The sequence below is a fragment of the Pan troglodytes genome, chromosome 12 (genome assembly GCF_028858775.2).
Source record: "Pan troglodytes isolate AG18354 chromosome 12, NHGRI_mPanTro3-v2.0_pri, whole genome shotgun sequence".
In the NCBI taxonomy this organism is placed as follows: Eukaryota; Metazoa; Chordata; class Mammalia; order Primates; family Hominidae; genus Pan; species Pan troglodytes.
Window position 1 is genome coordinate 98,534,130 of NC_072410.2, and position 13,583 is coordinate 98,547,712.

General features: G+C 40.3%; 2 protein-coding genes and 1 pseudogene across 19 annotated transcripts in view; 1 reads left to right on the top strand and 2 right to left on the bottom strand.

The window, feature by feature from the left end:
* The window catches only part of ITSN2 (intersectin 2), a 152,231-nt gene that overhangs the window by 22,194 nt on the left and 116,454 nt on the right, over nucleotides 1-13,583 (top strand). For 15 of the 18 annotated variants that reach the window (XM_024354234.3, XM_024354236.3, XM_024354241.3 and 12 more), the window contains exon 2: nucleotides 10,081-10,144. The exons of the other annotated variants lie outside the window; for them this stretch is intronic. In XM_024354234.3, the coding sequence (XP_024210002.2) occupies nucleotides 10,114-10,144 (31 nt within the window). In that variant the 5' untranslated portion in view covers nucleotides 10,081-10,113. The remainder of the gene's footprint in view (nucleotides 1-10,080; nucleotides 10,145-13,583) is intronic. 18 annotated transcript variants of the gene reach the window in all.
* Nucleotides 3,319-3,669, bottom strand: LOC107973404 (large ribosomal subunit protein eL42-like; annotated as a pseudogene).
* On the bottom strand, nucleotides 7,528-7,800 carry LOC129143212 (non-histone chromosomal protein HMG-17-like). Its single transcript, XM_054678301.1, has one exon. It carries the CDS (start codon nucleotides 7,798-7,800, stop codon nucleotides 7,528-7,530), a length of 273 nt encoding a protein of 90 aa, XP_054534276.1.

The window sequence follows — 13,583 nt, forward strand, 5'->3', positions numbered from 1 at the left end:
ACCAAACTCTCTAAAATATATGAAGAGATTAATTCTGAGCCAAATATGAGTGACCATGGCCCATGACACAGCCTTCAGGAGGTCCTGAGAACGTGCCCAAGGTGGTCAGGGTGCAGCTTGGTTTTATACATTTTAGGGAGACAAGAGACTTCAATCAAATACATTTAAGAAATACATTGGTTCCATCCAGAAAGGTGGGACAACTCGAAGGGGAGGGTGGGATTCCAGTTTATAGGTAGATTTAAAAATTTTCTGGTTGACAATAGGTTGAGTTTATCTAAAGACCTGGGATCAATAGAAAGGAAAAGACTGGGTTATGTTGATAAGAGGTTATAAACACTAAAGTTTTATCATGCAGATGAAGCCTCTGGGTGGCAGGCTTCTGAGAGGATAGATGTAAATGCTTCTTATCAGACTAAGTCTGTGTTGATGTTAAGGCCAGTGAGGTTTAATGAGTATGTCTGAACCCCACTTCCCATCACGGCCTGAACCAGCCTCAGGTTAAATTTTAACAGTGCCCTGGATGAGAAGGAAGTCCATTCAGAAGGTTGGGGGGCCTTAGAATTTTATTTTTGGTTTACATTCATAGAGAACTGACCTTGATCTCCTTGGGAACTAAATGAGACAGGAACACTTTTCTCAACTGATCAGCAAGTATAGTTTGGAAGTTGGCTGTGTGTACCTAGCACATGCTGGGAGTGGCAGAGACACTAGAGAAAGTTTTATAAAATATACCTGCAGGAAGCTGGGCATAGTGGTGCACACTTGTAGTCCTAGCTATTCGAGAGGCTGAGGCAGCAGGAGGATCTCTTGAGATCAGGAGTTTGAGTCTAGCCTGGGTAATGTAGCAAGACCATATCTCTAGAAAAAAAAAAAAAAAAAAAAGCCAGGCGTGGTGGCTCATGCCTGTAATCCCAGCACTCTGGGAGGCTGAGGTAGGCAGATCACAAGGTCAGGAGTTCAAGACCAGCCTGGCCAACATGGTGAAACCCCGTCTTTACTAAAAATACAAAAAATTAGCTGTGCATGGTGGTGCGCGCCTGTAATCCCAGCTACTTGGGAGGCTGAGGCAGGAGAATCACTTGAACCCAGGAGGCTGAGGTTGCAGTGAGCCGAGATCATGCCACTGCACTCCAGCCTGGGTGATAGAGCGAGACTCTGTCTTAAAAAAAAAAAATTATATATATATATATATATATATTTTGTGTATACACACACACACACACACATACATATAGACACACACGCCTGCAGGAACATGATGATTGATGATTGTGCTTTTGAATGTCAGACCATTCGTCAAATTTATTTAATCAAAATGATTCAAAATATTGAATCATGAAGTAATTAAAAAACCTGAGCCGCCTTCCTCACTCTCGATAAAAAACCTTCAGAAGTCAATGGGAAATAAACCTTTCTTTAAAAGTATACTCAAAAAAAAAAAAAAGAAAAGCCAAGTTACAGGAGAGCCATGTTGCACAACTCTGATTTCTGCAGGGTTTAATGGAAGTAGGTTGGAGCCTGTTCTGCTTCCTGCTGGTTTCCTTTCTGTATATTCAGTTCATCGTTGCCTCTCCCTGCTTGCTTTATTCACATCTTTTTTGGTATCTCAACCATATTATTTACCCAATTCATTTGTTCAGCAAATGTTTATCGAGTGTTTTCTTTGGAAGATCTGGTTTAGAAACCAGGCATATGGAGGTAAATAAAAATGGTCTCTCCCCAGGACATGTGAAACAGGCAATCATGAAATTAAAATAGTGTGATAAATGAGGTTATTGTGGTGTAAACAAGTGTATGGACACGCATGGGAGATAGTGACTAACTACCTGGGAGGATAGAAGTCTTTCAAAGACAAGATGACATTTGAATTGGGAATCAAAGAAGGAGAAGAAAGTGTGATGACCATGACAAAGGGAGCACCTCTTTATGAAGGAGTAGAGGAGAGAACAAAAGTTACTGTTTCAAAAAAGATTGGTATACTTAGGACATATGGAAATGGAAAGTACCTGGAGAATGTGATACAGTGAGATACTGAAGAGGGCCGTATTTCATACTAAGAAGTTTGGACTTTAACTTGTAATCAGTGGAAGATTTTCTAAGCAGGAAAGGGGCATTAATGAGTGCTTTAAGAAAAAACTAGTAGCTGTGTGGAAGGGTCTCAAGCCAAGAACATTTATTTAGGTTCTATTCATAATGTACAATTAGTAAATATCCCAGGTGATATGAGTGGGCAAGTTGGGAAACTTTTTTTTTTTTTTTTTTTTTTGAGACAGAGTCTCGCTCTGTGGCCCAGGCTGGAGTGCAGTGGCTCCATCTCGGCTCACTGCAAGCTCCGCCTCCTGGGTTCATGCCATTCTCCTGCTTCAGCCTCCCAAGTAGCTGGGACTACAGGTGCCCGCCACCATGCCTGGCTAATTTTTTTGTATTTTTAGTAGAGACGGGGTTTCACCATGTTAGCCAGGATGGTCTCGATCTCCTGACCTCGTGATCCACCTGCCTCGGCCTCCCAAAGTGCTGGGATTACAGGCTTGAGCCACCGTGCCTGGCCAAGGGAAACTTTTAAGAACAGAGCACTGGGCTGGGCGTGGTTGCTCACGCCTGTAATCTCCCAGGGAGGCGGGCAGATCACCTGAGGTCAGGAGTTTGAGACCAGCCTGGCCAACATGGCGAAACCCCGTCCCTACTAAAAATACAAAAATTAGCTGGGCATGGTGGCAGGCACCTTAATTCCAGCTACTCGGGAGGCTGAGGCATGAGAATCACTTGAACCAGGGAGGCGGAGGTTGCAGTGAGCCAAGATGGCGCACTGCACTCCAGCCTGGGGGATAGAGTGAGACTCTGTCTCAAAAACAAACAGCCCTGGAAGGCTGGGTGCAGTGGCTTTCGCTTGTAATCCCAGCACTTTGGGAGGCTAAGGTGGGAGGTTCACTTGAGCCCAGGAGTTGGAGACCAGCCTGGGAAATGTAGTGAGGCCGCATCTCTACAAAAAAATTTAAAAATTAGCTGAGCATGGTGGTACACGCCTGTAGTCCTAGCTCCTTAGGAGGCTGAGGTGGGCGGATTGCTCAAGCCCAGGTGGCAGAGGTTGCAGTGAGCTGAGATCATGTCTCTGCATTCCAGCCTGCGTGGCAGGGTGATACTTTGTCTTAAAAAACCAGAGCACTGGACATGTACATCAGAGATGTAGTTTCTGGGACCTTTGCTACTAACTTGTGATCTTTTACAAGTTTCTTAGTTTTCCCACCTTGAAAATTGAGGGTTTTGGACTAAATGATAATTGTAATTATTATTTTTTTAACATAAACTCAAGATTTTATTGTCTTTATAATAAAAGAAAAGATGACACTTAGAACTGGGTCACTTGGCCCTTTCTCTTCTTATCTCTTCCCAGTTCAAAATGCTTGCATCTTTTAATAGCCAGCATTCTCTTAGATCTGCAGTTGGGCTCAACGCACTCAAGCCTTAGCACAATCTTCTTTGTAGTTTTAGCCTTTTTCTGGAAAATCAGCTTAGTTTGCCCACCATAACCACTCTGCTTCCTGTATAACACCGCTTTCGCTGGGCATACAGAGAATTCTTGCCCTTCTTGTACTGTGTCACTTTGCAGGGTTGGTGCTTGCCACACTTCTTACAGAAAGTCCTGCGGGTTTTAGGAATGTTCACCATGTTTGCGTGAGCGCTGTTGGCACAGAAAGTAATTGTAATTCTTTCTGTAACTGTGCTTCTTAACAAACAAAAACTTTAACCTTGGCTGGGCCAAGGGGTTTGGGGTTTGGCCAAGATGGTGAAACCCCATCTCTACTAAAAATACAAAAATCAGGCTGGGCACAGTGGCTGATGCCTGTAATTGCAACACTTTGGGAAGCCGAGGCGGGCGGATCACCTGAGGTCAGGAGTTCAAAACCAGCCTGGCCAACATGGCGAAACCTCCTCTCTACTAATAATACAAAAATTAGCTGGGCGCGGTGCTGGGCACCTATAATCCCAGCTACTTGGGAGGCTGAGGCAGGAAAATCGCTTGAACCTGGGAGGCAGAGGTTGCAGTGAGCTGAGATCACACAATTGCACTCCAGCCTGGGTGACAGAGGGAGACTCCATCTCAAAAAAAAGAAAAAAAAATTAGCCAGGCGTGGTGGCGTGCGCTTGTAGTCCCCGCTAATTAAGAGGCTGAGGCAGGAGAATCACTTGAACCCAGGAAGTGGAGGTTGCAGTGAGCCGAGATTGTGCCACTGCACTCCAGTCTGAGTGACAGAATGAGACTCTGTCTCAAAAAACAAAACAAAAAAACCCCTAAACCTTAATTAAGCGACTTTTCACTTATAATGGCTGTGACTTTTTCTGAGTCTTACTGACCGTTTGTAAAAGCAGGATTTCCTGCTTTTGTTCTAGCATTTCTACTTTTTTCTGTCTCAGTGTGAGTATATTTTCTACATTGTCTAAAGTACGTTTGGCAATTACTCCAAATTGCAACTGAATTATATTAAATTGAAGTAGTGTTCTTTGCCTTATGCCTACTATTTACCCAATATATTTTCTTGGTTTCTACAAAGGGAACAATGCCAGTTCTGCATTAATTTTTAATGAGCAGGAAAATCATATGAACATTCTAAAAACCATACATAACTAACAGTATTCAAAATACATGATGACTGCAAATTTGCCAAAATTGCCTGTCACTACATTTCATCCCCTGTGAAGAGTAGAAAGGGGTGTTTGTTGGATGCTGACTTCAATTGCACTTGCCTGAAACAGGCGCCAGTCATGTACCTGGGGAGATGCTGGTTACCCTTTTCTTCCTTTCAGAGAGTTATACCAAGAGATAAGAAACAATTAGCACTCCCTAATTTATGTATGTAATTGATGCTGTCCAGTGTGTTGGGAGTCATCTCTGGCTTGTTTTTCTTCTCCTGGACAAATGTGCTAACAATAAGTTCTCCTGCTGTTTGCAGGAACCTGTGACGCATTATCTCCATTTAAGAGAGGAAGAGGCAGATAAAGCCCATGGGAAGTTCATGGGCTTAAGAATTAGACAGGCTTGGGATTGCATTCTGGCTTCATGACATACTGAATTTGGGCAAGTATTTAACCTCTTCAGTTTCTTCTGTGAAATGAGTATAGTATCATCTGCCTTGTGGGGATATTGTGAGAGGAGTATCCATATTATCAAAGGTGCCTAGCAGTATCTGGCACCTGGTAGATAAGTCTACAAGCTTGTCAGTGTCTGAAACTCCTTCTGCAGAACCTGAAACATTGGATTCTCAATGAATATTCAGCATGACACAGTACATCTACTGTGATCAACAGAAGTGTGTTGAATTAATGGTAAACAGTAGATGTTAATTTATTAATTGCTTTTTGAAAAATGTAAAACAAAGTTTTTGGTATCTGTTGCATTTTCAAAATTTCAATTATAATTGTTAAGTACTACTCTGCAAATAGACTAGTAGAATTGTTAAGCATTAGGTAATTATTCCACAGTGGGGCAGAGAGAATAGAAATGTAATAGATATGAAATGATATGTTTTAAAAGCTTATTGGTTCCAACAAAATATACTCCCATATTTAGATGTTACCACAGTTAATCAGATGTTACATACAATATAAATGTTACATATAATATGGTACCTATGTGCATGGGTGGCTAAATTCCACATAGCAGATGATAAAGATTCTGTAATACTAGTACCTTCAGCTTTACCCAAGGGATTTGCCCTTATTGCCAGTAATATTATTAATATTTAGTTCATTCTCAGGTTTTATTTCCAGAATTATGCCTGTGATTACTGAGCATCTACTATTTGGCATTCTTTTTTTTTTTCCCAAGCCAAACTGTATCCAGCTTTATTAAAGATACTTTCCGTAAACAATCATGGTATTTCAGGCAGGACATGGGCAGACAATCATTAAGAGTATACAACAATTTTCCTTTTTTTTTGAGACGGAGTTTTGCCCTTGTTGCCCAGGCTGGAGTGCAATGGCCTGATCTTGGCTCACTGCAACCTCCACCTCCTGGGTTCAAGCGATTCTCCTGCCGCAGCCACCCAAGTAGCTGGGATTACAGGCATGTGCCCCACGCCTGGCTAATTTTGTATTTTTAGTAGAGATGGGGTTTCACCATGTTGGTCAGGCTGGTCTTGAACTCCTGACTTCAGGTGATCTGCCTGCCTTGGCCTCCCAAAGTGCTGGGATTACAGGCATGAACCACTGCATCTGGCCACAACAACTTTCAAACTCCCTTCTTCAGTAGACCAAAAATCAGAAAGCCACTCTAAAACCCAACGAAGTCTTCATCTGATGCTGTGAACAGGGAAAGTTTAGAGTGAGGGTTGACATTTCACATTTAGCATATTGTTTAACAACTTTTCCCAGCCGACCCTGACTTTCAGGAAGTGAAATGAAAATGGCAGAATTTATCTGAAGAACCACTGCTCTTTTGACAGGTGCCGTCTCAGTGGCATCACTGGAAAGTCCAGATTGCCTGACACACTGGTAACTAATGATTGAGGGGGTCAGGTCTCAACAGATGTCTGGGTTTAAGGGAGTTAAGTCTCTGCTGAAGGACGGAAACGGAGAAGAGGGCATAAAAACAAATTTGTTTTCCATACCACAAGGCTTTTGTGCCAAGGTGGCCATGTGTGTTAAAGTCAGGGAATCCCTCCTCCTGGGAGCCAAGAGGAACTCTCTCAAAACTAGAAGGGAAAGGTGTTTCCCCCACATTAGTCCAGCTTCGGAGACATTCTATTAGTGACATATGGCCCTTCCCCCAAAAACAACAATGAAGTGTTCTGTGTGCTAACAACATAGCTTAAAAAAAAAAAAAAGTAGGCTGGGTGCAGTGGCTCATGCCTGTAATCCCAGCACTTTGGGAGGCTGAGGCAGGTGGATCACCTGAGGTCAGGAGTTCAAGACCAGCCTGGCTAACATAGTGAAACCCCATTTCTACTAAAAATACAAAAAATTAGCCGGGTGTGATGATGTGCAACTGTAATCCCAGCTACTTGGGAAGCTGAGGCAGGAGAATTGCTTGAACCTGGGAGGCGGAGGTTGCAGTGAGCCAAGATCGTGCCATTGCATTCCAGCTTGAGCAAAAAGAGCGAAACTCTACCTTAAAAAAAAAAAAAAAAAAAAAAGTGGCCGGGTGCAGTGGCTCATGCCTGTAATCTCAGCACTTTGGGAGGCTGAGGCAGGTGGATCACCTGAGGTCAGGAGTTCGAGACAAGCCTGACCAACATGGTGAAACGCCATCTCTGCTAAAAATACAAAAATTAGCCAGGTGTGGTGGCGCCTGCCTGTAATCCCAGCTACTCAGGAGGCTGAGGCAGGAGAATCGCATGAACCCACGAGGCGGAGGTTGCAGTGAGCCAAGATCACGCCACTGCACTCCAGCCTGGGCGATGGGGCGAGAATTCATCTAAAAAAAAAAAAAAGTAAAATGAAATTCTGCATTTTTTATAAAACTTGATAAAAAATAGTATTTCAAACTACTGTCACCAGAAGTACACAGTTATAAAAAATACACACACTTCACTTGGCATCTCCAGCACTTTCAGCTTTCTGTGCCCCGTCTGTTTTAGCATCTCCATTTTCTGCAAGGTTATTCCCCTCCTTGCCAGCATAAGCTTTTCCCTTTTTCCCTCTGGGTACCTTCTCTCCCTTCTTTGCAGGGGCCTTTTCAGGCTTGGGCTCTGGCATTGGAGGAGCAGGTTTAGCAGACAACCTCATGGGTCTTCTCTGTGGTTCGTTCTTCACCTTGGCTTTATCTCCTTTAGCATCCCCTTCACCCTTTCTCTTGGGCATGGTGGTGGCGACGGTGGCAGGAGGTAAGCACTTGGCACAGGATGCAGTGGCGTGCAGGCTTTGGTCAGTCCGGGGTTCATTCTCGCGTCTTCTTCTTCACGTTGCTCTCTATTTGGCATTCTTTTGTATTCACAGAATACGTGATGACGAACAAATGGTTCTAGACAGATGATTTGTAAGTTTTAGACCTAGATCCCAACTGATTAAGGCCTTGTGTCCATGGGATCCCATTCCTCATTGGTTTTTCTGTTGTTAGAACCATCTTTATAATTCACATGCTATTATGCAGAGTTAGAAAATGCATTATTTGCAATAGTGGGTTTTCTCCCATGTTTTAAAATGGTCTCAGCCACAGAAAACTAATGAATAAGGGCCCTTGCTACTGCATATCTGTTAAGTAGATAGTTTGTTTTCAGCCATGTAGCTTATTTTGGGTTAACATTACTTATGATTTAAAATTGAAGAAGTAAAAATGTTATATTTGTTTGCAGTATTTCTGTATTTGAGGAAGTTGCAGTCATAACTTGATTGATGGGACTTCCTTCTGTGTTCATTTTTTAAGCTAGCTATAAAATGGTGAGAAACGTTGACCTCGATGTATGTACTACTTAATGCCTTCTTTGTTTAAAATGGCTGTGCAAATATTTTTCTTAGGCTTCTAAAAATATTAATATTTAAATGATTTGGGTAAATAGATGAGATACGGCATGATCTTTTAATATAGTAGTGTTTTCCTGCAATATTATGATCCATGGTTTTAATTACTAAGTGCATTGCTATAAATTTGCTAGGCCTTCACTTCCTAACTGGTCCTACTCTCAAAATTCATGGAACAGGCCGGACACAGTGGCCTGTAATCCCAGCACTTTGGGTGGCTGAGGGAAGCAAATCACTTGAGCTCAGGAGTTCAAGACTAGCCTGGCCAACATGGTAAAACCTCGTCTCTACTAAAACAAACAAACAAACAAAAATTAGCCGGGCATGGTGATGTGCGCCTGTAGACCCAGCTACTCAGGAGGCTGAGGCTGGAGAATTGCTTGAACCCGGGAGGTGAGGTTGCAGTGAGCCAAGATTGCGCCACTGCACTCCAGCCTGGGCGACAGAGCGAGACTCCGTCTCAAGAAAACAAAAGAAAACAAAAAAAAACAGACCCACAAAAAGATTCATGGAACAATTTTTGAATTTATTGACAGCTGAATAATGAATTCAGGGTTTAAAATGATACTGCACTCTCCTTTTCTGGTTGTTTGCAAAATAGCAGCCATTTGTTGAACACCCTATGTGGCAGGCGGTTTACTGGATTATGTTTAACACTTTAAAAAATACTTCTGCAAAGTATTTTTTATAGATGAGTAATCTGAGTCTCAAAAAAGGTTAAATAACTTTTCCATGGTCACAGCTGGGAGAATAGCAGAGCTGGGTTTGAACCCAGAGCTGTGAATTTCCAAAGTCCCTTCTCTTAGAGTGCTTGCCCAGCACATTTAGTTATGTTATATATGTATTTTAATAATTTTGTGTGTTTTAATAATTACTTTTAGACTATTTTATAAACCCCTTGAGCTCATTTAAACAGCTGCGCTACATTTATTTTTAATATTTTTCTTGTTTGGGAGTTTTTAAAAAATGATACTATGGGCTGGGTGCAGTGGCTAACGCCTGTAATCTCAGCACTTTGGGAGGCTGACGTGGGCAGGTCACTTGAGGCCAGGAATTTGAGACCATTCTGGTCAACATGGCAAAACCCTATCCCTACTAAAAACACAAAAATTAGCCAGGTGTGGTGGAGCATTCCTGTAGTCCCAGCTACTCAGGTGGCCAAGGTATGAGAATTGCTTGAACCCAGGAGGCAGAGGTTGCAGTGAGCTGAGATTGCACCACTGCACTCCAGCCTGGGTGACAGAGTGAGACTCTATTTAAAAAAAAAAAAAGTATGGATTTCCATGTTATTCTTATATACTTAATTTATACAGTTGATTTATTTTCTTCTCTTCCAAATTAATTTCTACAAGAATGTTGGTTCATGCCAAGAGTTTCTTTATTCAGTATCTACTATTAAATATGTGACTGTTTTTCTGTATTAAGGCAGCACGATTACCCAACAAAATCTCTTACCCTTCCTCAAATGTAAATTCTGCCTGTTCAGCAGCAGCAGAAGCTCTGCATTGTTTTCTGTTGGAAGTGTGAGCTGAAGGGGACAGACATTCCTACTGCTTAGCGGGTGCACTAAACTGTGATTTGCCCTTGTTGTATTATCAACGGCACAATATTTTTATGTTGCAGATGGCTGAGAGCTAGCAAGGAAAACTCAGGACCATGATGGCTCAGTTTCCCACAGCTATGAATGGTAAGCAGCTTTGTGCTTGTGGCAAGATGAGGTTATGGATTTTTTTTTTGGTAGAGGTTTAAAATATTCATGTAGATAATTTTCCTTAAGCTTATAAATACAAAACTTGAAGTATTCTTGGAAAATATTTTGGAACACTGCATATGTCTTCTGTAAGAATATTATGTTGTAAATCCCATGACTATATTCTGGAACATGTGTTTGCCATTGAGCAGTTAGGAATAACCAAAAGGTATATTGTGTTTGATGCATAAAACTGGATGACAAATAGCAGAGTGCTATAAGGTGAATATTAAAGGTATTTTGATAACATAACATGATTGTAAACCGATGAAGCCAATGAAGATTAATTTAGTAATATTTATGTAAGATTATGTTTTCCCTTTAGATAAGATTATGTATGCCTGCATACATAATTGTTTAATATCAAACATTTTAAAAGAAAGTGCTGGCCGGGTGTGGTGGCTCATGCCTGTAATTACAGCACTTTGTGAGGCTGAGGAGGGAGATCACTTGAGGTCAGGAGTTCGAGACCAGCCTGGTCAACATGGTGAAACCCAATCTCTACTAAAAATACAAAAAACTAGCCGAGTGTGGTCATGGGCACCTGTAATCCCAGCTGCTTGGGAGGTTGAGGCAGGAGAATCACTTGAACTACCCGGGAGGTGGTGGTTGCAGTGTACCAAGATAGGGCCACTACAGTCCAGCCTGGGAAAGAGTGAGACTCCATTTAAAAAAAAAGAAAAAGAAAAAGAAAATGCTTAGGTAATTTGAATAATGAAAAGTTTTTAAAGTTTTGTTCTGATTGTAGCTTTAATTCTTTTCCCAAATACTAATTAACTACCCTTAGTAGGTATTAAGTTACTGTGTTTGTCATTTATAATTAATTGAAAAACATGCATTATATTTTTAAATCGCTAAAGAAATCTAGATACTGAATTCTTAATTTTATGTTAAATTGTATTAGCTAATTGTAGATAAATATCAGGAAATAGAGAATAAACTCAATAATTCTTTATTATTTAAATTGAAAACAGTAATATTAAAGAGCATTTAAAAAAAGGAGGGAAGAATCACCATTCTACCATCTTCACAAAGCAATTCTGTTTTGATATTACCGTCTAGTGTTAATCAGTTGTTTTTTAAACTTGTTTTCAGACATAGGACCAAATCATTACATTGTTAATAACGAAAATACATGTTGTATATCTAAAGTTTTATGCCTCAGGATTTAGGAAAATCTTGGAGAAGTGAATTATTTGTATAAAAAGTAAAATCAAATTCTGTGTGGTGAGGTCCTGTGTCATTTAAGGATAGACTTGAAGTAAAGATTTTGTTGTTTCGTGTTTTACCTTTTCAGAACCTATTATTTAAGGATTAATGTGAGTATTGCTCCTATTGGGAAAATGGTGTGGGATTATAAACATTGATGCCACAGACAATTTTTAATAATTAAATAATTTTTCCATAATGAGTGATACATGTAAGTTTAAAATTAGGGCAGTGATTGTAGTAGTAACATGCTCTACTCAAGTTTGAGGATTTTTATGCCCCATACAAAGGAATTTGCATTAAACAGTTGAATTGTAAACTTCAGCCAACATGTTAATCAGGTTTATAAGCAAAATGAACATAAAGCAGTACAGTCCCGGTCCTTCTTTATTCTGCTTCTTCCATTCCATAAACATTTATATATCTACTTTGCAGTTCATTGCATTATATATAAAATATAACATTGAGAACAAATGGACTGTTCAATAACAAAAGAATGATTATGTGAATAATCATCTAAAATGTTGGAAAATGCTTTTAGAAGTGCTATATAGGCATACAGATAGTAATTTTTTTTTAAACTTCTGAAGAATTAATTGCATATGTAGACTGTGGTACCTTCCTACTTAGAAGATTGACGATAACTTAGACATATCTAATTTAAGTTCAATTCAGGGTTTAAGATGTTACTGAGAGCAGCATTCATGTATAGTACAAAACTTTGCTCCTCTAGTAATCCTGACATAGATTGTTAAATTGTTTTGATGCCCATTGCTATTGGGACTTGTCTGTAAGTATGCCTGTGTGTGAATGTGTATGTGTGTGTGTGTATGTATATATGTGTGTGTGTAAAAACCGAGATGAGACTACTTACTGAATGAGATCTAGCCTATAGTAGATGTTCTGTAAATGTGAAAATTTTTTTCTTCACTGACTATAAGAACTTGTTTGAAAGAGCCAGCAAGTGAGATGAGAATAAGCAACAGAAATGTTTATGAAAATCCCATATTTTCAATATCAGTGATGAGTTAGGGGAAGCGGATAGAATTTTAATGTATTTCTAACACGATTATTACATATTGTAAAAGTTTGTTAGCTTTTTAGGGAAATATTAGACATCAACCCCTAAACTTAGATTTTTCTGCCTCTTCGGTAAGGCTTACAGATAAATATAGACTAAGAGTGGGAGATTTTTACTTGAAGTTCAAAGTAACAAACTTTTGCCTTTTCAAAGGGTTCTGTTAGTTGATATATTTAAATAAGAAAGCCAGGATTGAATTAACTATTTTAAAATTGGCTTTGAATTACACGTATTGCCCAGTTTTCTTATTGCAGTGTTTTGTTTTTTGAGACAGGGTCTCCACTCTGTTGCCCAGGTTGGAGTGTAGTGGTATGAACACAGCTCACTGCAGCCTCGACTTGCTAGATTCAAGCAATCCTCCTGCCTCTGCTTCCTGAGTAGCTGGGACCACAGGTGTGAGCCACCACACCCAGCTAATTTTTAGATTTTTTGTAGAGATGGGGGTCTCACTATCTTGTCCAAGCTGGTCTTGAACTCTTGGGCTCAAGAAGTCCTCCACCTTAGCCTCCCAAAGTGCTTGGATTACAGGCATGAGCCATCACACCTGACCAGTGTTATCTTTTTGTTCCTAGAAAATTCTTGGTGCATTAATACTTTATGTTTTAATATGATTTTTTAAAAGGTTATTTGAACACTACTTAAAAATTATTCCTTGTTAAAATGCCTTAGAACATTTTTATTCTCTTGGTTACATTAATCATGATAATATGTAACCGTGATTGTTGTGTGTGATTTTCTTGGCTGGTAGAGTCTCTTTAAAATATTAGAGTCTGTGAGTTCTTTTAAGGTGTTCATTTTTTTTTTTTTTTTTTTTTTTTTTGAGACAGGGTCTTACTCTGTCAACCCAGCCTGGAGTACAGTGGCATGAACATTGCTCACTGCAATCTCAACCTCCAGGCTCAAGCAATTCCTTCTGCCTCAGCCTCCAGAGTAACTGGGACTACAGACATGTGCCACCAAGATCAGCTACTTAAAAGAATTTTTTTTTTAGAGATGGGGGTCTCACTATGTTGACCAGGCTGGTCTCAACTCCTGGGCTCAAGTGATCCTTCTGCCCTAGCCTTCTGAAGTGCTGGGCTGTGCCCA

Bases quoted from the DNA above. Each gene is read 5' to 3' on its own strand.
- LOC129143212 (XM_054678301.1), bottom strand. From the start codon at position 7,800: ATGCCCAAGAGAAAGGGTGAAGGGGATGCTAAAGGAGATAAAGCCAAG.